Source organism: Chiloscyllium plagiosum, unplaced genomic scaffold (assembly GCF_037043375.1).
Source record: "Chiloscyllium plagiosum isolate Xiang-an unplaced genomic scaffold, Cpla_swu_hap1 HiC_scaffold_50, whole genome shotgun sequence".
Lineage (NCBI taxonomy): Eukaryota > Metazoa > Chordata > Chondrichthyes > Orectolobiformes > Hemiscylliidae > Chiloscyllium > Chiloscyllium plagiosum.
Window position 1 is genome coordinate 57,064,468 of NW_028270188.1, and position 27,903 is coordinate 57,092,370.

The 27,903-nt window shown below is 58.8% G+C and overlaps 1 protein-coding gene across 4 annotated transcripts in view; it reads right to left on the reverse strand.

Moving 5' to 3' along the window:
• Positions 1-27,903, reverse strand: part of gatad2b (GATA zinc finger domain containing 2B) — an 87,131-nt gene that overhangs the window by 27,060 nt on the left and 32,168 nt on the right. For 3 of the 4 annotated variants that reach the window (XM_087985072.1, XM_087985074.1, XM_087985071.1), the window contains exons 3-5: positions 25,942-26,073; positions 18,066-18,197; positions 16,561-16,728 (exon numbers count right to left, since the gene is read on the reverse strand). In XM_087985072.1, coding sequence (XP_087841198.1) covers positions 16,561-16,728; positions 18,066-18,197; positions 25,942-26,073 — 432 coding nt within the window. The remainder of the gene's footprint in view (positions 1-16,560; positions 16,729-18,065; positions 18,198-25,941; positions 26,074-27,903) is intronic. The other variant, XM_087985073.1, reaches the window with a different exon arrangement.

Genomic DNA, 27,903 nt, shown 5'->3' on the forward strand with positions numbered 1-27,903 from the left:
GTGCTGAGGAATGGCCACACTGTCAGATGGTCAGGGCTGATGCAGTGCCACACTGTCAGAGGGTCAGTGCTGAGGGAGGGCCACACTGTCAGAGGGTCAGGGCTGAGGGAGCACTGCACTGTCAGAGGGTCAGTGCTGAGGGAGGACCACACTGTCAGAGGGTCAGGGCTGAGGGAGCACTGCACTGTCAGAGGGTCAGTGCTGAGGGATGGCCACACTGTCAGAGGGTCAGGGCTGATGCAGTGCCACACTGTCAGAGGGTCAGGGCTGAGGGAGCACTGCACTGTCAGAGGGTCAGTGCTGAGGGAGGGCCACACTGTCAGAGGGTCAGGGCTGATGCAGTGCCACTCTGTCAGAGGGTCAGGGCTGAGGGAGCACTGCACTGTCAGAGGGTCAGGGCTGAGGGAGTGCCACACTGTCAGAGGGTCAGGGCTGAGGGAGCACTGCACTGTCAGAGGGTCAGTGCTGAGGGAGGACCACACTGTCAGAGGGTCAGGGCTGAGGGAGCACTGCACTGTCAGAGGGTCAGTGCTGAGGGATGGCCACACTGTCAGAGGGTCAGGGCTGATGCAGTGCCACACTGTCAGAGGGTCAGGGCTGAGGGAGCACTGCACTGTCAGAGGGTCAGTGCTGAGGGAGGGCCACACTGTCAGAGGGTCAGGGCTGATGCAGTGCCACTCTGTCAGAGGGTCAGGGCTGAGGGAGCACTGCACTGTCAGAGGGTCAGGGCTGAGGGAGGGCCACACTATCAGAGGGTCAGTGCTGAGGAAGCACCCCGCTGTCCGAGGGTCAGTGCTGAGGGAGGGCCACTCTGTCAGAGGGTCAATGCTGAGGGAGTGCCACTCTGTCAGAGGGTCAGTGCTGAGGGAGGGCCACACTGTCAGAGGGTCAGGGCTGGGGGAGTGCCACACTGTCAGAGGGTTAGTGCTGAGGGAGCACTGCACTGTCAGAGGGTCAGTGCTGAGGGAGCACTGCACTGTCAGAGGGTCAGTGCTGAGGGAGTGCCACACTGTCAGAGGATCAGCGCTGAGCGAGGGCCACACTGTCGGAGGGTCAGTGCTGAGGGAGCACTGCACTGTCAGAGGGTCAGCGCTGAGGGAGGGCCATACTGTCAGAGGGTCAGTGCTGAGGGACGGCCGCATTGTCAGAGGGTCAGTGCTGAGGGAGGGCCACTCTGTCAGAGGGTCAGGACTGAGGGAGGGCCACACTGTCGGAGGGTCAGTGCTGAGGGAGCACCGCACAGTCAAAGGGTCAAGGCTGAGGGAGTGCCACTCTGTCAGAGGGTCAGCGCTGAGGGTGTGTCACACTGTCAGAGGGTCAGTGCTGAGGGAGCGGCACACTGTCAGAGGTCAGTGGTGAGGGAGGACCACGCTGTCAGAGGGTCAGGACTGAGGGAGTGCCACACTGTCAGAGGGTCAGGGCTGAGGGAGCGGCACAATGTCAGAGGGTCAGTGCTGAGGGAGGGCCACACTGTCAGAGGTCAGTGCTGAGGGAGCGGCACACTGTCAGAGGGTCAGTGCTGAGGGAGTGCCACTCTGTCAGAGGGTCAGCGCTGAGGGAGTGCCACTGTGTCCGAGGGTCAGGGTTGAGGGAGCGTCACACTGTCAGAGGGTCAGCACTGAGGGAGTGCCACCATGTCTGAAGGTCAGTGCTGAGGGAGCACTGCCCTGTCACAGGGTCAGTGCTGAGGGACGGCCACACTGTCAGAGGGTCAGCGCTGAGGGAGTGCCACACTGTCAGGGGGTCAGTGCTGAGGGAGGGCCACACTGTCAGAGGGTCAGCGATGAGGGAGTGCCACACTGTCAGGGGGTCAGTGCTGAGGGAGCACTGCACTGTCAGAGGGTCAGCGCTGAGGGAGGGCCACACTGTCAGAGGGTCAGCGCTGAGGGAAGGCCACACTGTCAGAGGGTCAGTGCTGAGGGAGCGGGTGCTGTCGGAGGGTCAGTGCTTAGGGAGCAGACACTGTTGGAGGGTCAGTTCTGAGGTAACGGACACTGTCGGAGGGTCAGTGCTGAGGGAGCGAGTGCTGTCGGAGGGTCAGCGCTGAGGGAGCAGGCACTGTCGGAGGGTCAGTGCTGAGGGAGCACTTCACTGTCAGAGAGACAGTGCTGAGGGAGGCCCACATTGTCAGAGGGTCAGGAATGAGGGAGCACCACAATCTCAGAGGGTCAGCGCTGAGTGAGGGCCATATTGTCAGAGGATCAGTGCTGAGGGCGGCTGCACTGTCAGAGGGTCAGGGCTGAGGGAGCGACACACTGTCAGAGGGTCAGAGCTGAGGGAGGGCCACACTGTCAGAGGTCAGTGGTGAGGGAGGGCCACGCTGTCAGAGGGTCAGGACTGAGGGAGGGCCACACTGTCAGAGGGTCAGGGCTGAGGGAGCGGCACACTGTCAGAGGGTCAGTGCTGAGGGAGGGCCACACTGTCAGAGGTCAGTGGTGAGGGAGGGCCACACTGTCAGAGGGTCAGGGCTGAGGGAGGGCCACACTGTCAGAGGGTCAGTGCTGAGGGAGCGGTACACTGTCAGAGGGTCAGGGCTGAGGGAGTGTCACACTGGCAGAGGGTCAGTGCTGAGGGAGCGGCACACTGTCAGAGGGTCAGCGCTGAGGGAGGGCCACACTGTCAGAGGGTCAGTGCTGAGGGAGTGGGCGCTGTCAGAGGGTCAGCGCTGAGGGTGTGTCACACTGTCAGAGGGTCAGTGCTGAGGGAGCGGCACACTGTCAGAGGGTCAGTGCTGAGGGAGGGCCACACTGTCAGAGGTCAGTGGTGAGGGAGGACCACGCTGTCAGAGGGTCAGGACTGAGGGAGTGCCACACTGTCAGAGGGTCAGGGCTGAGGGAGCGGCACAATGTCAGAGGGTCAGTGCTGAGGGAGGGCCACACTGTCAGAGGTCAGTGGTGAGGGAGGGCCACACTGTCAGAGGGTCAGTGCTGAGGGAGCGGCACACTGTCAGAGGGTCAGCGCTGAGGGAGTGTCACACTGTCAGAGGGTCAGTGCTGAGGGAGGACCACAATCTCAGAGGGTCAGCGCTGAATGAGGGCATTTTGTCAGAGGATCAGTGCTGAGGGCGGCTGCACTGTCAGAGGGTCAGCGCTGAGGGAGGGCCAGTGCTGAGGGAGTGGGCGCTGTCAGAGGGTCAGCGCTGAGGGTGTGTCACACTGTCAGAGGGTCAGTGCTGAGGGAGCGGCACACTGTCAGAGGGTCAGTGCTGAGGGAGGGCCACACTGTCAGAGGTCAGTGGTGAGGGAGGGCCACGCTGTCAGAGGGTCAGGACTGAGGGAGTGCCACACTGTCAGAGGGTCAGGGCTGAGGGAGGGCCACACTGTCAGAGCGTCAGTGCTGATGGAGCGGCACACTGTCAGAGGGTCAGCGCTGAGGGAGTGTCACACTGTCAGAGGGTCAGTGCTGAGGGAGGGCCACACTGTCAGAGGTCAGTGGTGAGGGAGGGCCACACTGTCAGATGGTCAGGGCTGAGGGAGGGCCACACTGTCAGAGGGTCAGTGCTGAGGGAGCGGCACACTGTCAGAGGGTCAGCGCTGAGGGAGTGTCACACTGTCAGAGGGTCAGTGCTGAGGGAGGACCACACTGTCAGAGGGTCAGCGCTGAGGGAGTGTCACACTGTCAGAGGGTCAGTGCTGAGGGAGCGGCACACTGTCAGAGGGTCAGCGCTGAGGGAGTGTCACACTGTCAGAGGGTCAGCGCTGAGAGAGTGCCACAATGTCTGAAGGTCAGTGCTGAGGGAGTGCCACTCTGTCAGAAGGTCAGCGCTGAGGGAGTACTGCACTGTCAGAGGGTCAGTGCTGAGGGAGTGCTACACTGTCAGAGGATCAGCGCTGAGCGAGGGCCACACTGTCGGAGGGTCAGTGCTGAGGGAGGTCCACTCTGTCAGAGGGTCAGTGCTGAGGGAGCACTGCACTGTCAGAGGGTCAGGGCTGAGGGAGGGCCACACTGTCAGAGGGTCAGCGCTGAGGGAGCGGGTGCTGTCGGAGGGTCAGGGCTGAGGGAGGGCCACACTGTCAGAGGGTCAGGACTGAGGGAGTGCCACACTGTCAGAGGGTCAGGGCTGAGGGAGCGGCACAATGTCAGAGGGTCAGTGCTGAGGGAGGGCCACACTGTCAGAGGGTCAGTGCTGAGGGAGGACCACAATCTCAGAGGGTCAGCGCTGAGTGAGGGCCATATTGTCAGAGGATCAGTGCTGAGGGCGGCTGCACTGTCAGAGGGTCAGCGCTGAGGGAGGGCCACACTGTCAGAGGGTCAGTGCTGAGGGAGTGGGCGCTGTCAGAGGGTCAGCGCTGAGGGTGTGTCACACTGTCAGAGGGTCAGTGCTGAGGGAGCGGCACACTGTCAGAGGGTCAGTGCTGAGGGAGGGCCACACTGTCAGAGGTCAGTGGTGAGGGAGGGCCACGCTGTCAGAGGGTCAGGACTGAGGGAGTGCCACACTGTCAGAGGGTCAGGGCTGAGGGAGGGCCACACTGTCAGAGCGTCAGTGCTGATGGAGCGGCACACTGTCAGAGGGTCAGCGCTGAGGGAGTGTCACACTGTCAGAGGGTCAGTGCTGAGGGAGGGCCACACTGTCAGAGGTCAGTGGTGAGGGAGGGCCACACTGTCAGAGGGTCAGGGCTGAGGGAGGGCCACACTGTCAGAGGGTCAGTGCTGAGGGAGCGGCACACTGTCAGAGGGTCAGCGCTGAGGGAGTGTCACACTGTCAGAGGGTCAGTGCTGAGGGAGCGGCACACTGTCAGAGGGTCAGCGCTGAGGGAGTGTCACACTGTCAGAGGGTCAGCGCTGAGAGAGTGCCACAATGTCTGAAGGTCAGCGCTGAGGGAGTACTGCACTGTCAGAGGGTCAGTGCTGAGGGCGTGCTACACTGTCAGAGGATCAGCGCTAAGCGAGGGCCACACTGTCGGAGGGTCAGTGCTGAGGGAGGTCCACTCTGTCAGAGGGTCAGTGCTGAGGGAGCACTGCACTGTCAGAGGGTCAGGGCTGAGGGAGGGGCACACTGTCAGAGGGTCAGCGCTGAGGGAGCGGGTGCTGTCGGAGGGTCAGGGCTGAGGGAGGGCCACACTGTCAGAGGGTCAGCGCTGAGGGAGCGGGTGCTGTCGGAGGGTCAGTGCTTCGGGAGCAGACACTGTTGGAGGGTCAGTTCTGAGGTAACGGACACTGTCGGAGGGTCACTGCTGAGGGAGCAGGTGCTGTCGGAGGGTCAGTGCTGAGGGAGCAGGTGCTGTCGGAGGGTCAGTGCTGAGGGAGCAAGCGCTGTTGGAGGGTCAGTGCTGAGGGAGGCCCACATTGTCAGAGGATCAGGAATGAGGGAGCACCACAATCTCAGAGGGTCAGCGCCGAGTGAGGGCCATACTGTCAGAGGATCAGTGCTGAGGGGCGGCTGCACTGTCAGAGGGTCAGGGCTGAGGGAGCGGCACACTGTCAGAGGGTCAGTGCTGAGGGAGCGGGTGCTGTTGGAGGGTCAGTGCTGAGGGAGTGGGCGCTGTCGGAGGGTCAATGCTGAGGGAGCAGGCACTGTCGGAGGGTCAGTGCTGAGGGACTGGGCACTGTTGGAGGTTCAGTGCTGAGGGAGTGGGCGCTGTCGGAGGGTCAGTGCTGAGGGAGTGGGCGCTGTCGAAGGGTCAGTGCTGAGGGAGCAGGCACTGTCGGAGGGTCAGTGCTGAGGGAGCAGACACTGTCGGAGGGTCAGTGCTGAGGGCACACTGCACTGTCAGAGGGTCAGTGCTGAGGGAGCAGGCACTGTCGGAGGATCAGTGCTGAGGGAGCAGGCGCTGTCGGAGGGTCAGTGCTGAGGGAGCAAGCGCTGTTGGAGGGTCAGTGCTGAGGGAGGCCCACATTGTCAGAGGATCAGGAATGAGGGAGCACCACAATCTCAGAGGGTCAGCGCCGAGTGAGGGCCATACTGTCAGAGGATCAGTGCTGAGGGGCGGCTGCACTGTCAGAGGGTCAGGGCTGAGGGAGCGGCACACTGTCAGAGGGTCAGTGCTGAGGGAGGGCCACACTGTCAGAGGTCAGTGGTGAGGGAGGGCCACACTGTCAGAGGGTCAGGGCTGAGGGAGGGCCACACTGTCAGAGGGTCAGTGCTGAGGGAGCGGTACACTGTCAGAGGGTCAGGGCTGAGGGAGTGTCACACTGGCAGAGGGTCAGTGCTGAGGGAGCGGCACACTGTCAGAGGGTCAGCGCTGAGGGAGGGCCACACTGTCAGAGGGTCAGTGCTGAGGGAGTGGGCGCTGTCAGAGGGTCAGCGCTGAGGGTGTGTCACACTGTCAGAGGGTCAGTGCTGAGGGAGCGGCACACTGTCAGAGGGTCAGTGCTGAGGGAGGGCCACACTGTCAGAGGTCAGTGGTGAGGGAGGACCACGCTGTCAGAGGGTCAGGACTGAGGGAGTGCCACACTGTCAGAGGGTCAGGGCTGAGGGAGCGGCACAATGTCAGAGGGTCAGTGCTGAGGGAGGGCCACACTGTCAGAGGTCAGTGGTGAGGGAGGGCCACACTGTCAGAGGGTCAGTGCTGAGGGAGCGGCACACTGTCAGAGGGTCAGCGCTGAGGGAGTGTCACACTGTCAGAGGGTCAGTGCTGAGGGAGGACCACAATCTCAGAGGGTCAGCGCTGAATGAGGGCATTTTGTCAGAGGATCAGTGCTGAGGGCGGCTGCACTGTCAGAGGGTCAGCGCTGAGGGAGGGCCAGTGCTGAGGGAGTGGGCGCTGTCAGAGGGTCAGCGCTGAGGGTGTGTCACACTGTCAGAGGGTCAGTGCTGAGGGAGCGGCACACTGTCAGAGGGTCAGTGCTGAGGGAGGGCCACACTGTCAGAGGTCAGTGGTGAGGGAGGGCCACGCTGTCAGAGGGTCAGGACTGAGGGAGTGCCACACTGTCAGAGGGTCAGGGCTGAGGGAGGGCCACACTGTCAGAGCGTCAGTGCTGATGGAGCGGCACACTGTCAGAGGGTCAGCGCTGAGGGAGTGTCACACTGTCAGAGGGTCAGTGCTGAGGGAGGGCCACACTGTCAGAGGTCAGTGGTGAGGGAGGGCCACACTGTCAGATGGTCAGGGCTGAGGGAGGGCCACACTGTCAGAGGGTCAGTGCTGAGGGAGCGGCACACTGTCAGAGGGTCAGCGCTGAGGGAGTGTCACACTGTCAGAGGGTCAGTGCTGAGGGAGGACCACACTGTCAGAGGGTCAGCGCTGAGGGAGTGTCACACTGTCAGAGGGTCAGTGCTGAGGGAGCGGCACACTGTCAGAGGGTCAGCGCTGAGGGAGTGTCACACTGTCAGAGGGTCAGCGCTGAGAGAGTGCCACAATGTCTGAAGGTCAGTGCTGAGGGAGTGCCACTCTGTCAGAAGGTCAGCGCTGAGGGAGTACTGCACTGTCAGAGGGTCAGTGCTGAGGGAGTGCTACACTGTCAGAGGATCAGCGCTGAGCGAGGGCCACACTGTCGGAGGGTCAGTGCTGAGGGAGGTCCACTCTGTCAGAGGGTCAGTGCTGAGGGAGCACTGCACTGTCAGAGGGTCAGGGCTGAGGGAGGGCCACACTGTCAGAGGGTCAGCGCTGAGGGAGCGGGTGCTGTCGGAGGGTCAGGGCTGAGGGAGGGCCACACTGTCAGAGGGTCAGGACTGAGGGAGTGCCACACTGTCAGAGGGTCAGGGCTGAGGGAGCGGCACAATGTCAGAGGGTCAGTGCTGAGGGAGGGCCACACTGTCAGAGGGTCAGTGCTGAGGGAGGACCACAATCTCAGAGGGTCAGCGCTGAGTGAGGGCCATATTGTCAGAGGATCAGTGCTGAGGGCGGCTGCACTGTCAGAGGGTCAGCGCTGAGGGAGGGCCACACTGTCAGAGGGTCAGTGCTGAGGGAGTGGGCGCTGTCAGAGGGTCAGCGCTGAGGGTGTGTCACACTGTCAGAGGGTCAGTGCTGAGGGAGCGGCACACTGTCAGAGGGTCAGTGCTGAGGGAGGGCCACACTGTCAGAGGTCAGTGGTGAGGGAGGGCCACGCTGTCAGAGGGTCAGGACTGAGGGAGTGCCACACTGTCAGAGGGTCAGGGCTGAGGGAGGGCCACACTGTCAGAGCGTCAGTGCTGATGGAGCGGCACACTGTCAGAGGGTCAGCGCTGAGGGAGTGTCACACTGTCAGAGGGTCAGTGCTGAGGGAGGGCCACACTGTCAGAGGTCAGTGGTGAGGGAGGGCCACACTGTCAGAGGGTCAGGGCTGAGGGAGGGCCACACTGTCAGAGGGTCAGTGCTGAGGGAGCGGCACACTGTCAGAGGGTCAGCGCTGAGGGAGTGTCACACTGTCAGAGGGTCAGTGCTGAGGGAGCGGCACACTGTCAGAGGGTCAGCGCTGAGGGAGTGTCACACTGTCAGAGGGTCAGCGCTGAGAGAGTGCCACAATGTCTGAAGGTCAGCGCTGAGGGAGTACTGCACTGTCAGAGGGTCAGTGCTGAGGGCGTGCTACACTGTCAGAGGATCAGCGCTAAGCGAGGGCCACACTGTCGGAGGGTCAGTGCTGAGGGAGGTCCACTCTGTCAGAGGGTCAGTGCTGAGGGAGCACTGCACTGTCAGAGGGTCAGGGCTGAGGGAGGGGCACACTGTCAGAGGGTCAGCGCTGAGGGAGCGGGTGCTGTCGGAGGGTCAGGGCTGAGGGAGGGCCACACTGTCAGAGGGTCAGCGCTGAGGGAGCGGGTGCTGTCGGAGGGTCAGTGCTTCGGGAGCAGACACTGTTGGAGGGTCAGTTCTGAGGTAACGGACACTGTCGGAGGGTCACTGCTGAGGGAGCAGGTGCTGTCGGAGGGTCAGTGCTGAGGGAGCAGGTGCTGTCGGAGGGTCAGTGCTGAGGGAGCAAGCGCTGTTGGAGGGTCAGTGCTGAGGGAGGCCCACATTGTCAGAGGATCAGGAATGAGGGAGCACCACAATCTCAGAGGGTCAGCGCCGAGTGAGGGCCATACTGTCAGAGGATCAGTGCTGAGGGGCGGCTGCACTGTCAGAGGGTCAGGGCTGAGGGAGCGGCACACTGTCAGAGGGTCAGTGCTGAGGGAGCGGGTGCTGTTGGAGGGTCAGTGCTGAGGGAGTGGGCGCTGTCGGAGGGTCAATGCTGAGGGAGCAGGCACTGTCGGAGGGTCAGTGCTGAGGGACTGGGCACTGTTGGAGGTTCAGTGCTGAGGGAGTGGGCGCTGTCGGAGGGTCAGTGCTGAGGGAGTGGGCGCTGTCGAAGGGTCAGTGCTGAGGGAGCAGGCACTGTCGGAGGGTCAGTGCTGAGGGAGCAGACACTGTCGGAGGGTCAGTGCTGAGGGCACACTGCACTGTCAGAGGGTCAGTGCTGAGGGAGCAGGCACTGTCGGAGGATCAGTGCTGAGGGAGCAGGCGCTGTCGGAGGGTCAGTGCTGAGGGAGCAAGCGCTGTTGGAGGGTCAGTGCTGAGGGAGGCCCACATTGTCAGAGGATCAGGAATGAGGGAGCACCACAATCTCAGAGGGTCAGCGCCGAGTGAGGGCCATACTGTCAGAGGATCAGTGCTGAGGGGCGGCTGCACTGTCAGAGGGTCAGGGCTGAGGGAGCGGCACACTGTCAGAGGGTCAGTGCTGAGGGAGCGGGTGCTGTTGGAGGGTCAGTGCTGAGGGAGTGGGCGCTGTCGGAGGGTCAATGCTGAGGGAGCAGGCACTGTCGGAGGGTCAGTGCTGAGGGACTGGGCACTGTTGGAGGTTCAGTGCTGAGGGAGTGGGCGCTGTCGGAGGGTCAGTGCTGAGGGAGTGGGCGCTGTCGAAGGGTCAGTGCTGAGGGAGCGGGTGCTGTCGGAGGGTGAGTGCTGAGGGAGCGGGCGCTGTCGGAGGGTGAGTGCTGAGGGAGCAGGCACTGTCGGAGGGTCAGTGCTGAGGGAGTGGGTGCTGTCAGAGGGTCAGCGCTGAGGGAGTGGGCGCTGTCGGAGGGTGAGTGCTGAGGGAGCAGGCACTGTCGGAGGGTCAGTGCTGAGAGAGTGGGCGCTGTCGGAGGGTCAGTGCTGAGGGAGTGGGCGCTGTCGGAGGGTCAGCGCTGAGGGAGCAGGCACTGTCAGAGGGTCAGCACTGAGGGAGTGCCACCATGTCTGAAGGTCAGTGCTGAGGGAGCACTGTACTGTCACAGGGTCAGTGCTGAGGGAGGGCCACACTGTCAGAGGGTCAGCGCTGAGGGAGTGCCACACTGTCAGGGGGTCAGTGCTGAGGGAGGGCCACACTGTCAGAGGGTCAGCGATGAGGGAGTGCCACACTGTCAGGGGGTCAGTGCTGAGGGAGCACTGCACTGTCAGAGGGTCAGCGCTGAGGGAGGGCCACACTGTCAGAGGGTCAGGGCTGAGGGAGCGGCACACTGTCAGAGGGTCAGTGCTGAGGGAGCGGGTGCTGTTGGAGGGTCAGTGCTGAGGGAGTGGGCGCTGTCGGAGGGTCAATGCTGAGGGAGCAGGCACTGTCGGAGGGTCAGTGCTGAGGGACTGGGCACTGTTGGAGGTTCAGTGCTGAGGGAGTGGGCGCTGTCGGAGGGTCAGTGCTGAGGGAGTGGGCGCTGTCGGAGGGTCAGTGCTGAGGGAGTGGGCGCTGTCGGAGGGTCAGTGCTGAGGGAGTGGGCGCTGTCGAAGGGTCAGTGCTGAGGGAGCGGGTGCTGTCGGAGGGTGAGTGCTGAGGGAGCGGGCGCTGTCGGAGGGTGAGTGCTGAGGGAGCAGGCACTGTCGGAGGGTCAGCGCTGAGGGAAGGCCACACTGTCGGAGGGTCAGTGCTGAGGGAGTGGGTGCTGTCGGAGGGTCAGTGCTTAGGGAGCAGACACTGTTGGAGGGTCAGTTCTGAGGTAACGGACACTGTCGGAGGGTCAGTGCTGAGGGAGCGAGTGCTGTCTGAGGGTCAGTGCTGAGGGAGCGGGTGCTGTCGGAGGGTCAGCGCTGAGGGAGCAGGCACTGTTGGAGGGTCAGTGCTGAGGGAGCACTTCACTGTCAGAGAGACAGTGCTGAGGGAGGCCCACATTGTCAGAGGGTCAGGAATGAGGGAGCACCACAATCTCAGAGGGTCAGCGCTGAGTGAGGGCCATATTGTCAGAGGATCAGTGCTGAGGGCGGCTGCACTGTCAGAGGGTCAGGGCTGAGGGAGCGGCACACTGTCAGAGGGTCAGTGCTGAGGGAGGGCCACACTGTCAGAGGTCAGTGGTGAGGGAGGGCCACGCTGTCAGAGGGTCAGGACTGAGGGAGGGCCACACTGTCAGAGGGTCAGTGCTGAGGGAGCGGCACACTGTCAGAGGGTCAGGACTGAGGGAGTGCCACACTGTCAGAGGGTCAGGGCTGAGGGAGCGGCACACTGTCAGAGGGTCAGCGCTGAGGGAGGGCCACACTGTCAGAGGGTCAGTGCTGAGGGAGTGGGCGCTGTCAGAGGGTCAGCGCTGAGGGTGTGTCACACTGTCAGAGGGTCAGTGCTGAGGGAGCGGCACACTGTCAGAGGGTCAGTGCTGAGGGAGGGCCACACTGTCAGAGGGTCAGTGCTGAGGGAGTGGCACACTGTCAGAGGGTCAGCGCTGAGGGAGTGGCACACTGTCAGAGGGTCAGCGCTGAGAGAGTGCCACAATGTCTGAAGATCAGTGCTGAGGGAGTGCCACTCTGTCAGAAGGTCAGTGCTGAGGGAGCACTGCACTGTCAGAGGGTCAGTGCTGAGGGAGTGCCACACTGTCAGAGGATCAGCGCTGAGCGAGGGCCACACTGTCGGAGGGTCAGTGCTGAGGGAGTGCCACACTGTCAGAGGGTCAGCGCTGAGGGAGTACTGCACTGTCAGAGGGTCAGTGCTGAGGGAGTGCTACACTGTCAGAGGGTCAGCGCTGAGGGAGCACTGCACTGTCAGCGAGTCAGCGCTGGGGGAGTGACACACTGTCAGAAAGTCAGTGCTGAGGGAGCACTGCACTGAGGGTCAGTGCTGAGGGAGCACTGCACTGTCAGAGGGTCAGGGCTGAGGGAGTGCCACTCTGTCAGAGGGTCAGTGCTGAGGGAGCACCCCGCTGTCGGAGGGTCAGTGCTGAGGGAGCGGCACACTGTCAGAGGGTCAGTGCTGAGGGAGCGCCACACTGTCGGAGGGTCAGTGCTGAGGGAGCACCGCACAGTCAAAGGGTCAGGGCTGAGGGAGTGCCACTGTGTCCGAGGGTCAGGGCTGAGGGAGCGTCACACTGTCAGAGGGTCTGGGCTGAGGGAGTGCCACCATGTCTGAAGGTCAGCGCTGAAGGAGCACTGCACTGTCAGTTGGTCAGTGCTGAGGGAGGGCCACAGTGGCAGAGGGTCAGTGCTGAGGGAGCACTGCACTGTCAGAGGGTCAGTGCTGAGGGAGGGCCACTCTGTCAGAGGGTCAGTGTTGAGGGAGCACTGCACTGTCAGAGGGTCAGTGCTGAGGGAGGGCCACACTGTCAGAGGGTCAGCGCTGAGGGAGTGCCACCATGTCTGAAGGTCAGTGCTGAGGGAGTGCCACTCTTGTCAGAAGGGCAGTGCTGAGGGAGGGCCACACTGTCAGAAGGTCAGTGCTGAGGGAGCACTGCACTGTCAGAGGGTCAGCGCTGAGGGAGGGCCACACTGTCAAAGGGTCAGTGCTGAGGGAGCGGGCGCTGTCGGAGGGTCAGTGCTTAGGAAGCAGACACTGTTGGAGGGTCAGTTCTGAGGTAACGGACACTATCGGACGGTCAGTGCTGAGGGAGCGGGTGCTGTCGGAGGGTCAGTGCTGAGGGAGCGGGCGCTGTCGGAGGGTCAGTGCTGAGGGAGCACTGCACTGTCAGAGGGTCAGTGCTGAGGGAGGTCCACTCTGTCAGAGGGTCAGTGCTGAGGGAGCACTGCACTGTCAGAGGGTCAGGGCTGAGGGAGGGCCACACTGTCAGAGGGTCAGCGCTGAGGGAGCGGGTGCTGTCGGAGGGTCAGTGCTTCGGGAGCAGGCACTGTTGGAGGGTCAGTTCTGAGGTAACGGACACTGTCGGAGGGTCACTGCTGAGGGAGCAGGTGCTGTCGGAGGGTCAGTGCTGAGGGAGCAGGTGCTGTCGGAGGGTCAGTGCTGAGGGAGCAAGCGCTGTTGGAGGGTCAGTGCTGAGGGAGGCCCACATTGTCAGAGGATCAGGAATGAGGGAGCACCACAATCTCAGAGGGTCAGCGCCGAGTGAGGGCCATACTGTCAGAGGATCAGTGCTGAGGGGCGGCTGCACTGTCAGAGGGTCAGGGCTGAGGGAGCGGCACACTGTCAGAGGGTCAGTGCTGAGGGAGCGGGTGCTGTTGGAGGGTCAGTGCTGAGGGAGTGGGCGCTGTCGGAGGGTCAATGCTGAGGGAGTGGGCGCTGTCGAAGGGTCAGTGCTGAGGGAGCAGGCACTGTTGGAGGGTCAGTGCTGAGGGAGTGGGCACTGTCGGAGGGTCAGTGCTGAGGGACTGGGCACTGTTGGAGGTTCAGTGCTGAGGGAGTGGGCGCTGTCGGAGGGTCAGTGCTGAGGGAGCAGGCGCTGTCAGAGGGTCAGTGCTGAGGGAGCGGATGCTGTCGGAGGGTCAGTGCTGAGGTAGCGGACACTGTCGGAGGGTCAATGCTGAGGGAGCAGGCACTGTCGGAGGGTCAGTGCTGAGGGAGCAGGCGCTGTCAGAGGGTCAGTGCTGAGGGAGCGGATGCTGTCGGAGGGTCAGTGCTGAGGGAGCGGGCGCTGTCGGAGGGTGAGTGCTGAGGGAGCGGGTGCTGTCGGAGGGTAAGTGCTGAGGGAGCGGGCGCTGTCGGAGGGTCAGTGCTGAGGGAGCTGGCACTCTCGGAGGGTCAATGCTGAGGGAGCAGGCACTGTTGGAGGGTCAGTGCTGAGGGAGTGGGCGCTGTCGGAGGGTCAGCGCTGAGGGAGCAGGCACTGTCGGAGGGTCAGTGCTGAGGGAGCAGGCACTGTTGGAGGGTCAGTGCTGAGGGAGTGGGCGCTGTCGGAGGGTCAGTGCTGAGGGAGCAGGCACTGTTGGAGGGTCAGTGCTGAGGGAGCGGGCACTGTCGGAGGGTCAGTGCTGAGGGAGTGGGCGCTGTCGGAGGGTCAGTGCTGAGGGAGCAGGCACTGTTGTAGGGTCAGTGCTGAGGGAGTGGGCGCTGTCGGAGGGTCAGCGCTGAGGGAGCAGGCACTGTCGGAGGGTCAGTGCTGAGGGAGCAGGCACTGTTGGAGGGTCAGTGCTGAGGGAGTGGGCGCTGTCGGAGGGTCAGTGCTGAGGGAGCAGGCACTGTTGGAGGGTCAGTGCTGAGGGAGCAGGCACTGTCGGAGGGTCAGCGCTGAGGGAGTGGGCGCTGTCGGAGGGTCAGCGCTGAGGGAGTGGGTGCTGTCGGAGGGTCAGTGCTGAGGGAGCAGGCACTGTCGGAGGGTCAGCGCTGAGGGAGTGGGCACTGTCGGAGGGTCAGCGCTGAGGGAGTGGGTGCTGTCGGAGGGTCAGTGCTGAGGGAGCAGGCACTGTCGGGGGGTCAGTGCTGAGGGAGCAGGCACTGTCGGAGGGTCAGCGCTGAGGGAGTGGGTGCTGTCGGAGGGTCAGTGCTGAGGGGGCGGGCGCTGTCGGAGGGTCAGTGCTGAGGGAGCAGGCGCTGTCGGAGGGTCAGTGCTGAGGGAGCGGGCGCTGTCGGAGGGTGAGTGCTGAGGGAGCGGGTGCTGTCGGAGGGTGAGTGCTGAGGGAGCGGGCGCTGTCGGAGGGTCAGTGCTGAGGGAGCAGGCACTGTTGGAGGGTCAGTGCTGAGGGAGTGGGCGCTGTCGGAGGGTCAGCGCTGAGGGAGCAGGCACTGTCGGAGGGTCAATGCTGAGGGAGCAGGCACTGTTGGAGGGTCAGTGCTGAGGGAGTGGGCGCTGTCGGAGGGTCAGCGCTGAGGGAGCGGGCACTGTCGGAGGGTCAGTGCTGAGGGAGCAGGCACTGTTGGAGGGTCAGTGCTGAGGGAGTGGGCGCTGTCGGAGGGTCAGTGCTGAGGGAGCAGGCACTGTTGGAGGGTCAGTGCTGAGGGAGCGGGCACTGTCGGAGGGTCAGTGCTGAGGGAGTGGGCGCTGTCGGAGGGTCAGTGCTGAGGGAGCAGGCACTGTTGTAGGGTCAGTGCTGAGGGAGTGGGCGCTGTCGGAGGGTCAGCGCTGAGGGAGCAGGCACTGTCGGAGGGTCAGTGCTGAGGGAGCAGGCACTGTTGGAGGGTCAGTGCTGAGGGAGTGGGCGCTGTCGGAGGGTCAGTGCTGAGGGAGCAGGCACTGTTGGAGGGTCAGTGCTGAGGGAGTGGACGCTGTCGGAGGGTCAGTGCTGAGGGTGTGGGCGCTGTCGGAGGGTCAGTGCTGAGGGAGCAGGCACTGTTGGAGGGTCAGCGCTGAGGGAGCAGGCACTGTCGGAGGGTCAGCGCTGAGGGAGTGGGTGCTGTCGGAGGGTCAGTGCTGAGGGAGCAGGCACTGTCGGAGGGTCAGCGCTGAGGGAGTGGGCACTGTCGGAGGGTCAGCGCTGAGGGAGTGGGTGCTGTCGGAGGGTCAGTGCTGAGGGAGCAGGCACTGTCGGGGGGTCAGTGCTGAGGGAGCAGGCACTGTCGGAGGGTCAGCGCTGAGGGAGTGGGTGCTGTCGGAGGGTCAGTGCTGAGGGAGCGGGCGCTGTAGGAGGGTCAGTGCTGAGGGAGTGGGCACTGTCGGAGGGTCAGCGCTGAGGGAGTGGGCGCTGTCGGAGGGTCAGTGCTGAGGGAGTGGGCGCTGTCGGAGGGTCAGCGCTGAGGGAGTGGGCGCTGTCGGAGGGTCAGTGCTGAGGGAGTGGGCGCTGTCGGAGGGTCAGCGCTGAGGGAGTGGGTGCTGTCGGAGGGTCAGTGCTGAGGGAGCGGGCGCTGTCGGAGGGTCAGTGCTGAGGGAGTGGGCACTGTCGGAGGGTCAGCGCTGAGGGAGTGGGCGCTGTCGGAGGGTCAGTGCTGAGGGAGTGGGCGCTGTCGGAGGGTCAGCGCTGAGGGAGTGGGTGCTGTCGGAGGATCAGTGCTGAGGGAGCAGGCACTGTCGGAGGGTCAGTGCTGAGGGAGCAGGCACTGTCGGAGGGTCAGTGCTGAGGGAGTGGGCACTGTCGGAGGGTCAGCGCTGAGGGAGTGGGCGCTGTCGGAGGGTCAGTGCTGAGGGAGTGGGCGCTGTCGGAGGGTCAGCGCTGAGGGAGTGGGTGCTGTCGGAGGATCAGTGCTGAGGGAGCAGGCACTGTCGGAGGGTCAGTGCTGAGGGAGCAGGCACTGTCGGAGGGTTGGCGCTGAGGCTGCATTCGGAGATCGACACTGTCAGAGTGAGGAGTGCTGAGGGAGGATTGCTGTATTTGGAGCAGCCATAATGACAAATCCCAGAGCAACCAGGACAGGATTTGTACTGAATGAATTCTGACTGAAGTAGAGAGTTTGTTTGGATGTGGGATCTCCAGAGAAACGTTCAGAAGTGGAGCGCGAATGGGGAGAGAGTTAAAGGGGCCACGGCGGAAAACTAATTGGAACAACTGTTACAAATAACCAGCGCGGTCACAACAGGCCAAGTGGCTTTCTGTGCTGTAAGAGTTAAATTGTTAACACACAGGCAGGCAGGCAGACAGAAGGGAGGGCGAATGGGAACCGAGAGTGTCTGTCACTTACCTTCTGGTAGGAGCTTGCCGGGGTCTGACTGGACACTGGGCTGTGGATGAGACCAGGTTTGTTGAGCCTCATGTTCTGCATCTGGGCTGGGCTCGGGGCGATCACTCGCTGGGACATCAGCAGCTGCGGCAGGGTGCTGTTGGGAACTGACCTGATAACCGGGTGACCCTGCTCAACAAGGCGCGAGAGTCACACAGAGAGAGAGAGAGAGAGAGAGAGAGAGAGAGCAAAGGCTGCAAACACACAGACTGACGGACACCGCTCCCACCGCTGTCTTCATCCCCGCCCTGGGACAGCTGGGAATGGGCACCGGTCATCTATCCTAACCTGTAATCTTCGGGCACTTTGCAGGAACAGGCGCAAAGAGGGAGGAGGGGGAGATAGTCCAAAAATGAATAGGGGGTGTGAGAACTAGAGAAATCGGGTGCATGGTAGTGGGGAGAGAAAAACAGACAGATGTGAAATGGGGGGAGACAGAGAGAGATGGGAAGAGGGGAGTGATAGAGACAGAGAGAGAGAGAATGAGGAGGGGAGATATATAGGTTTATATATTTTTTATATATATATGAGACAGAGAGAGATGGGGAGGTGGGGAGAGATGGGGAGGAGGGAAGAGAGAGAGAGATTATATATTTTATGTATATATATATCGATAGAGAGAGAGAGACGGGGGAGGAGGGAGAACGATGGGGAGGAGGGGGGAGAGAGAGAGAGAGAGAGAGAGGGGAGAGGGGGAGGGAGATAGATGGGGGAGAGAGAGGGGGAGGGAGAGAGACAGGGGGTGGGGGGGGAGAGAGAAGGGGGAGAGAGGCGGGGGGGAGGGGGAGAGAGAGAGGAAATTACATGTGAAGTCGGAGTGAGAGAAATAAGAGAGGTGGACAAAGACACAGACTGGAAGGAAGACAGGAGGAGAGGGTAAGAGTTCCAGAGAAAGAGAGGGGGAGAGTAAGTGATGAAGAGATGTGTGTGTGAGAGAGAGAGAGAGAGAGAGAGAGAGAAAGGAGGGAAGATGGGGGTAGGAGAGAAGTGGAGACAGAGCAAGAAAGGAGTGTGGCAGGGAGAGTGAGAGAAAGAGGAAGGAGAATGAAGAGGAAAATGAGAGTGGGGGAGTGGAGAAGACGTGATGGGTGAGCTGTCTCCTGCTGCCTCGCTGTGTCAATCCCTGGTCAGTTTCTGATGGACAGAGAAACAGGCTCTGACAGGTGTTGTCTGGAATGTGCTCCCAGAGTATCAGCCTGAGCCCTCTGCCTTCTCTCTAGGACATTCCCATGATGCTGCCGGCTTCCCAGAGACCTGGACAAAACGCCATGCAGTCAGTCAGCAAGCACCCCCCCCCACGCCCCCCCTCCTCATCTCCCCACGAGGGGAAAGGTTTATCAACCAAACCCTGGGTAATGGGGTCCCACGACCCCTCTCACTGCCTCGTGGTTTATTTTTCTGGGCTTTGGGTGAGGGAGGGGACTTTGGCAGATGTGGCTCCTGCCGGCCCCTGGTGCTGCACTGACCTGAGATCCTCGCAGGTTCTGAGGGTCCAATACCTGAGGGATGGGCCGCGATGGTGGCTTGGACAGCATCTGCTGGCTGCCTGGAGCCAGCGAGGGCTGGATGACAGATGGCGCATTCTGCACAACGGGCACCTTTGGGGATCGAAGGGGGTGTGAGAGAGATAGAGAGAGAGAGGGTGGGGGAAGAGAGAGAGAGACAGTGGGGGGGGGGGGCAGAGACAGAGAAAGAGAGGGGGAGGAAGAGAGAGAGAGAGAGAGACGGGGTGAAGAGAGAGAGGGGGAGGGGGAGAGAGAGAGAGAGAGAAAAAAAAATGTGGGAGGGAGAGAGAGAGAGGGGCGGGGAAAGAGAGAGAGACGGGGGGAGGGGGTGAGAGAGAGAGAGAGTCAGGCAGGGAGAGAGAGAGAGATGTGGGAGAGAAAGAGAGAGAGAGAGACGGGGGGGAGAAGAGAGAGAGAAGGGGAGAGAAAGAGAGAAAAAGAGATGGGGGAGAGAGTGTGAGACGGGGGAAGGGGAGAGAGAAAGATACAGAGAGAGAGAGAGAGAGGGGGAATGGAGGAGAGAGAGAGAGACGGGGAGGGAGAGAGAGAGAGAGAAGGGGAGAGAAAGAGAGAAAAAGAGAGACGGGGAGAGAGAGTGAGACGGGGGAAGGGGGAGAGAGAAAGATAGACAGAGAGAGAGGGGGAATGGAGGGGGGAGAGAGAGAGAGGGGAGGGGGGGGAAATGGGAGAGAGAGAGAGAGCATCATTAGCCAGTGGGAGCCGATAGCCTTTGTGCTCATGGTCCTCCCTCTGCACACCAGCCATTGCCTTCACTCCCCTCCGCAGCCCAGCCTAGCTCAATCGACGCCCCTACCGCAGGCTCCGGGCCTGCTCTTCCTCACAGTTGGATCCTCAGCCTGAAATAATCACATTGCGTTTTCTCTCTCTCTCTCTCGCCCTCTGCAAAAGAACTGCCCCATTCAGCCCATCCTGGTCGAGAGCGATCCTGTTCTGACCTGAAAGCCTCGATTGAACCTGCTACCTACCCCCCACGCTCTCCTCGCTGCATTACTGATCCGAACCCCCACAAACTGGCTTCTCCTCGCGTCTCCAAGGCAACGTCCCATCGATCGCCCTCAATCTGTGACCTTCGGGTTCTCAACCCTACCCCCTGCCCTCCCCCGGCCCCCGTGAGGAACAGTTTCTCCCTCTCTGCTCTGCGCACATCCCTCGTGATTTTGAAACCCCAACCAAACCTTCGCCAGAACAGCACCCTGGCTTTTCTGGTCTATCCTCGTCACTGAAGTCCCTGATCTCCGGAGCCATCTTTCTCCATCTTTTCTAACACCCTCAGAGCATTCCTGCAGGGCAGAAAGAGGCCATTTGGCCTGTCGAGTCAACACTGACCCTCCCACTGAAGAAAATCCCACTCAGACCCACTCCCTGCCCTATCCCGGTAACCCTGCATTTTCACATGGCCAATCCACCCTAACCTGCACATCCCTGGGCACTACAGGACAATTTAGCATGGCCAATCCACCCTAACCTGCACATCCCTGGGCACTATGGGACAATTTAGCATGGCCAACCCACCTAACCTGCACATCCCTGGGCACTATGGGACAATTTAGCATGGCCAACCCACCCTAACCTGCACATCCCTGGGCACTATGGGACAATTTAGCATGGACAATCCACCCTAACCTGCACATCCCTGGACACTACGGGACAATTTAGCATGGCTAATCCACCCTAACTTGCACATCCCTGGGCACTATGGGACAATTTAGCATGGCCAATCCACCCTAACCTGCACATCCCTGGGCACTATGGGACAATTTAGCATGGCCAATCCACCCTAACCTACACATCCCTGGACACTACGGGACAATTTAGCATGGCCAATTCACCCTAACCTGCACATCCCTGGACACTACGGGACAATTTAGCATGGCCAATCCACCCTAACCTACACATCACTGGACACTATGGGACAATTTAGCATGGCCAATCCACCCTAACCTGCACATCCCTGGGCACTGTGGGACAATTTAGCGTGGCCAATCCACCCTAACCTGCACATCCCTGGGCACTGTGGGACAATTTAGCGTGGCCAATCTACCCTAACCTGCACATCCCTGGACACTATGGGACAATTTAGCGTGGCAAATCCACCCTAACCTGCACATCCCTGGACACTATGGGACAATTTAGCGTGGCCAATCTGCCCTAACCTGCACATCCCTGGACACTATGGGACAATTTAGCATGGCAAATCCACCCTAACCTGCACATCCCTGGACACTATGGGACAATTTAGCATGGCCAACCCACCTTTGCACATCTTTGGACTGTGGGAGGAAACCGGAGCACCTGGAGGAAAGCCACAGACATGGGGAGAATGTGCAAACTCCACACAGTCAGTTGCTTCGAGGGTGGAATCGAGCCTGGGTCCCTGGGTCCTGTGAGGCAGCGGTGCTAACCACTGAGTCATTGTGCCGCCCGAATGTATCCTTCCTAAAGCAATGGTCTGGCTTAAGCTGAACCTTTATTTGTTATCATAAGGAGGTGCCAGCTCCAGCTAAGTGGGTCCTCAAGACCTGTGCAATCTCCATAACCAATTCCCTCAAATAACCTCACAGTTCATAGCCATGATCTCTTCTTTAATTCACCCGTGAGACATCGGTGCCCCTGGCTGGCCAGCATTTATCCAGTTCTTTAAAAATATTTTGAGTGCATGTGTTCGGTGGCTCCGCTAGAGTACTGTGTACATTTCTGAGCACCAGCCCTTAGGAAGGATGCGGAACGCAGTGTAGAGGGGGTGGCAAAAGATCACACTCACTGATACGTACTCTCACACTCACACAATCATCTGGGGATGACACCAAAATTGGTGGTGTAGTGGACAATGAAGAAGGTTATCTAACGTTGCTCAGAGATCTTGACTGATTGGGTCAATGGGCTGGGGACTGGCAGATGGGAGTTGAATCTGGCTAAATGCCAGGTAAAACATACAAGGGCAGGACTTGTACAATTAAAAATGGGGTGGTGCTGTAAAACGGAGGGGCTCAGCTACATAATGCTTTGAAGTTTGCGTCACGCAACGGGGCGCTTAAGAAGGCGTTTAGCTCACTTGGCCTTCATTGCTCAGACCTTTGATAGAGGGGTTGGGGACGTCACATTGAGGTTGGGTAGGACGTTGGTGACAGCTGTTCTGGATCTGTTCGCCGAGCTGGGAATTTGTGTTGCAGACGTTTCGTCCCCTGTCTAGGTGACATCCTCAGTGCTTGGGAGCCTCCTGTGAAGCGCTTCTGTGATCTTTCCTCCGGCATTTATAGTGGTTTGAATCTGTCGCTTCCGGTTGTCAGTTCCAGCTGTCCGTTGCAGTGGCCGGTATATTGGGTCCAGGTCGATGTGCTTATTGATTGAATCTGTGGATGTGTGCCATGCCTCTAGGAATTCCCTGGCTGTTCTCTGTCTGGCTTGTCCTATAATAGTAGTGTTGTCCCAGTCAAATTCATGTTGCTTGTCATCTGCGTGTGTGGCTACTAAGGATAGCTGGTCGTGGCGTTTCGTGGCTAGTTGATGTTCATGGATGCGGATCGTTAGCTGTCTTCCTGTTTGTCCTATGTAGTGTTTTGTGCAGTCCTTGCATGGGATTTTGTACACTACATTGGTTTTGCTCATGCTGGGTATCGGGTCCTTCGTTCTGGTGAGTTGTTGTCTGAGAGTGGCTGTTGGTTTGTGTGCTGTTATGAGTCCTAGTGGTCGTAGTAGTTCGGAAATGCTCTTGATGTATGGTAGTGTGGCTAGTCCTTTGGGTTGCGGCATGTCCTCGTTCCGTTGTCTTTCCCTTAGGCATCTGTTGATGAAATTGCGGGGGTATCCGTTTTTGGCGAATACCTTGTATAGGTGTTCCTCTTCCTCTTTTTGCAGTTCTGGTGTGCTGCAGTGTGTTGTGGCCCTTTTGAATCGTGTCTTGATGCAACTTCTTTTGTGTGTGTTGGGGTGGTTGCTTTCGTAGTTCAGGACTTGGTCTGTGTGTGTGGCTTTCCTGTGTACCTTAGTGGTGAATTCTCCGTTAGGTTTTCTCTGTACCCTCACGTCTAGGAATGGCCTAGAATAGCCACCCTCAGACAACAACTCACCAGGACGAAGGACCCGATACCCAGCATGAGCAAAACCAATGTAGTTTACAAAATCCCATGCAAGGACTGCACAAAACACTACATAGGACAAACGGGAAGACAGCTAACGATCCGTATCCATGAACACCAACTAGCCATGAAACGTCACGACCAGCTATCCTTAGTAGCCACACACGCAGATGACAAGCAACGTGAGTTTGACTGGGACAACACTACTATTATAGGACAAGCTAAACAGAGAACAGCCAGGGAATTCCTAGAGGCATGGCACTCATCCACAGATTCAATCAATAAACACATCGACCTGGACCCAATATACCGGCCACTGCAGCGGACAGCTGGAACTGACAACCGGAAGCGACAGATTCAAACCACTACAAATGCCGGAGGAAAGATCACAGAAGTGCTTCACAGGAGGTTCCCAAGCACTGAGGATGTCACCTAGACAGGGGACGAAACGTCTGCAACACAAATTCCCAGCTCGGCGAACAGAACCACAACAACGAGCACCCGAGCTACAAATCTTCTCCCAAACTTTGAGCTGTTCTGGAGCAGTGTGTCCAGTTCTGGTCGCCCTGTTACAGGAAGAAGGTTATAAAGCTGGAGAGAGTTCGGAAAGGATTGACCAGGAAGTCGCCGGGAATGGAACGTTTGAGCTGTGAGGAGAATCAGACAGCATGGAAACAGGCCCTGCGGCCCAACCTATCCATGCCGACCAGGTCTCCTAAACTGAACGCCAGACCTTTCTTTTTCGTAGGAGGTTGAGGGGGGGTAACCTTATAGAGAGCATTTGAAATCATAGATAAGGTGAATGGCAGTGGTGGGGGGTGGGGGGGGGGGGAGGATTTCAAGATGAAGGGGCATATTTTTAAGGTGGAAGAAATATTTAGAAAGGACATGAGGGTCAACTTTTTTTTTTTACACAGAGGATAGTTCGTGTGTGGAATGAATTTCCTGAGGAAGTGGTAGACTACAGTTATAAATGTTTAAAAGACATTTTGATAAGTACGCCAATAAGAAATGGTTAGGCCAAGCGCTTTGGTCAAACCAGCCCACGCCGACAATAATCCCAAACTAAACTAGTCCCATCTGCCTATCCAGCTTCTCCTTATAACTCAGGCCCTCCATTCCCAGCAACATTCCAGTAAATCTCTTCTGAACCCCCTCTAATGTAATAATATCCTCCCTCCCTTTAACAGGGCAACCAGAACTGCACACAGTGCTCCAGAAGAGGCCTGCACAACCTCAACATAATGTCCAAAAGCAGCAAACATGAGATGAGGGCAAAAAAACCTCTCTTGCGTAGTGCAATTCAAAGTGCTCAGAGAGAGAGCCAGTGTAGACACGATGGGCCGAATTGGGGGGGGGGGGCAGGCGTGTGTGTGAATAGCGTCCCAGACTGTCATTTGAGATGCTGGGGTGGGATAACTCAGCTTGGGAAGGTGCTCCGTGCTCACGCAGAAACTGGGCTGACAGGCAGACCCTGAGGGATATCAGCGGAGGTACGTACAGTTTACTCCGACACGCTCTGACTCCAAGGGATACAGCAACTAGGGCAATTCTCCTTTACCAGCAGCTCCCAAACCTGCAACCTCTCCTTTGATTTAATCTGCTCGAGGGATGTGGGCATTGCTGGCTGGACTGGCACGTATTGCCCGTCCCTAAGGGCAGTTAGGAGTTGACTGCTCTGCTGTGAGTCTGGAGTCACGTGCAGGCCAGACCGGGTAAGGATGGCAGATTTCCTTCCCTGAAGGATGTTATTGAACCAGATGGGTTTTTACACCAACTGAATGGTTCGCCAGTGAGCTAGCTTTTTAGCTCTGAGTTTTCTTTTAGTATCAAATTCAAATTTCAACATTGGCCCTGGAGAGATTCGAGTTTAGATGAGAGTGGTGCTGGTAAAAGCACAGCCGGTCAGGCAGCATCCGAGGAGCAGGAGAATCGACGTTTCGGGCAAAAGCCCTTCATCAGGGACTAGGAGCAGGGAGCCTCCAGGGTGGAGAGATAGAGACTCACTGGGATTCTTGTGGAGAGAGGAGGAGACCTTCTTCAAAGTAGGCATCATTGCATCTGCAGTCAGGTTAAAATCAACTAGGACTCGGAATCCCAGTGAGTCTCTATCTCTCCACCCTGGAGGCTCCCTGCTCCTAGTCCCTGATGAAGGGCTTTTGCCCGAAACGTCGATTCTCCTGCTCCTCGGATGCTGCCTGACCTGCTGTGCTTTTCCAGCACCCCACTCTGATCTAAACTCTGGTCTCCAGCCTCTGCAGTCCTCACTTTTGCCTGGAGGGATTCGAACCTATTTCCCCAAGGAATTGGCCTGGGATTCTGGATGACTGGCCCGGTGGCATCATCAGTCTGCCATCTCTACCCCTTGGAAGAACAAAGGGCTGCAGATACATGGGAACACCTCTCCCTGCAAGTTCCCCTCCACACACACACACACACAAACCATGCTGACTTGGAAATACATTGGCTGTTCCTTTAGGGCTAGAATCCTGGAGCTCCCTCCCTAACAGCACTGTGTCCCTACACCACACAGGGGGTGGGGTGGGGTGGGGGGGGGGGAAACTGCTGCGGTTCAAGAAGACGCCTCACCCCCACCTTCTCAAGAGGGGACAATTAGGGACGGGGAGTAGATGTCGGCCTTGAGTCAGTGATGCTCACAAGCAACGGAAATGAATTTGGAGAGAACCTACAGAACATGCATCAGAGGCCCCTCAAGGTCAGAGGTAAGGCACAAAGAAGCAAAATGCAGCAGGTTATCAGAATAAAAACCAAACATTCTGGAAATATTCGGGATGTCCTGCAGGGGCAGAAAGAGATAGGGAGGGGAAGAGAAGGGGGGAGGGGTAGAGACAGAGAGAGAGAGGTGGGGAGAGAGGGGACCGGGGGAGGGGTCAGGGGAGAGAGAGGGGACCGGGGGAGGGGTCAGGGGAGAGAGAGGGCACCGGGGGGGGGGGGGGGGGGGGGGGGCAGAGGGGAGCAAGGGTAGAGAGTGGGTGGGCAGAGAGAGAGAGAGCTGGGTAGTGGACTGGGCTGTAAGGGGAGGGGTTGGCACAGGGGCAAAGAGAGGGGGCTGAGGGAGATGGGTAGTGGAGTGGGGGTAGAGGTGGTGAAGGCTGAGGGGGAGGGGAAGAGAGAAGACAGTAGAGCGGGAGAAGGGATGGAGAGAGAGGTGGTGAAGTGAGTGCGGAGGGAGAGGAGCCAGACTGAGGGGGAATACAGAGTGAGGAGGAGAGGACTTGGGGGAAATAGAGTGAGGCAAGGGAGGGAGAGCAAGGTGGGGGAGGGAGGGTGGGAGAAAGGACGGGGGCTGAAGAGAAGAGAACAGAAGTGGGTAGAGAGAGCACAGGCAGTGTAGAGCGAGGGGAGGAGTGGGAGAGATAGTTAACGTGCCAGGTTAATGAGTTTCCATCAGAACAGGCACCCACCACCTGAAGATGGGCACTGCCACCACTGAACATGTCTCTGCCTCCTCCTCAGCATTGCGACAGGAGCAGACCTACAGTAACCCACTCTCCAGGTCGCCCCCCACAAAACCCCGCCAGATGGCCTGACACTGTAAGGACTTGTTGGCATGGTGCCCCCTAGCTTGTCACCAGCTTGTGGTGGGAGGGCTGGGGAAAGCACCCCATATTCCCACTGGCTGCCGGCTGGATCAGGGTTTTCTGGGATCCCACTCCTTCCCAGAAGATCAGGAGCACAGGGATTGCATCTGGCCCCAGTGCCAAGGAGCTGGGTCATACCTTCTGCACCACGTTCTCCTTCTGTATCTGGCTCTGGCGGAGTTTCTTCAGCAGCACCAGCCTGGCCTCTTCCAGCCGCAACTCATCCCGCAGCTGCTTGATGATCATCTGCCGCTCCTCAGGGCCCTTGCCCTGGGGACACAGAGAGAGAGAGAAGGTGTGATAGACCTCAGGATTACAGATCGACAAGGCTCCAGGAGACAGCACCTTCCAAACACAAAAGCTCCACAGGGGGCAGCAGATACACAGGAACTGCACGTCCCTGGCCCCTCCCCCCTCAACCACACACACACACAAACACACAGACACACACACACACACACACGCACAGTCACACACGCACAGACACACACACACAGACACAAACAGAGACACAAACACACACACACACAGACACAAACACAACACACACACAGACACAAACAGAGACACAAACACACACACACAGACACAAACACACACACACTCACACACACAGACACAAACACAACACACACAGATAGACACACAGACACAAACACACACACAGACACAAACAGAGAGACACACATAGAGACACAAACACAAACACACACAGACACACACACAGACACAAACATGCACACACTCACACAGACAGACACAAACACAGACACAAACACAACACACACAGATAGACACACACAGACATAAACACACACACAGACACAAACAGACACACACACATAGACACAAACACAAACACACACAGACACACACAGACACAAACACACACACACAGAGACACACACACAGACACAAACACACACAGACACAGAGACACACACACAGACACAAACACAAACACACACAGACAGACACAAACACAACACACACAGATAGACACACACAGGCACAAACAGACACACACACACAGACACAAACACAAACACACACAGACAGACACACACAGACACAAACACACACACACAGATAGACACACACAGACACAAACACACACACGGACACAAACAGACACACACACAGACACAAACACAAACACACACAGACAGACACAAACACAACACACACAGATAGACACACAGACATAAACACACACAGAGACAAAAACAGAGAGACACACACAGACACAAACACAAACACACACAGACAGACACACACAGACACAAACACACACACAGAGACACAAACACACACAGACACAAACAAACACACACACAGACACAAACACACACACACTCACACACACAGACAGACACACACACACACTCACACACACAGACAGACACACACACACTCACACACACAGACAGACACACACAGACACAAACACACACAGACAGACACACACACAGACACAAACACAAACACAGACAGACACACACTCACACAGACACAAACACACACAGACAGGCACACACAGTCACACACACACACAGACACACACACACACAGACAGGCGCACACACACAGACACAAACAGAGACACACACACAGACACAAACACACACAGACAGACACAAACACACACAGACAGACAGACACACAAACACACAGACACAAACACACACAGACACTCACACAGACACACACACTCACACAGACACACAGACACAAACACACACACAGACAGACACACACACTCACACAGACACATACACACAGACCGACACACACAGACAGACAGACACACACACAGACAGACACACACACACACAGACACACACACAGACAGACAGACACACACACAGACAGACACACAGACAGACACACTCTCTCTCACACACACACAGACACACACACAGACACAGACAGACACACAAACACACAGACACAAACACACACAGACAGACACACACACTCACACAGACACACACACACACACCGACACAAACACACACACACCGACACAAACACACACACAGACAGACACACACAGACAGACACACACACACAGACCGACACACACAGACAGACAGACAC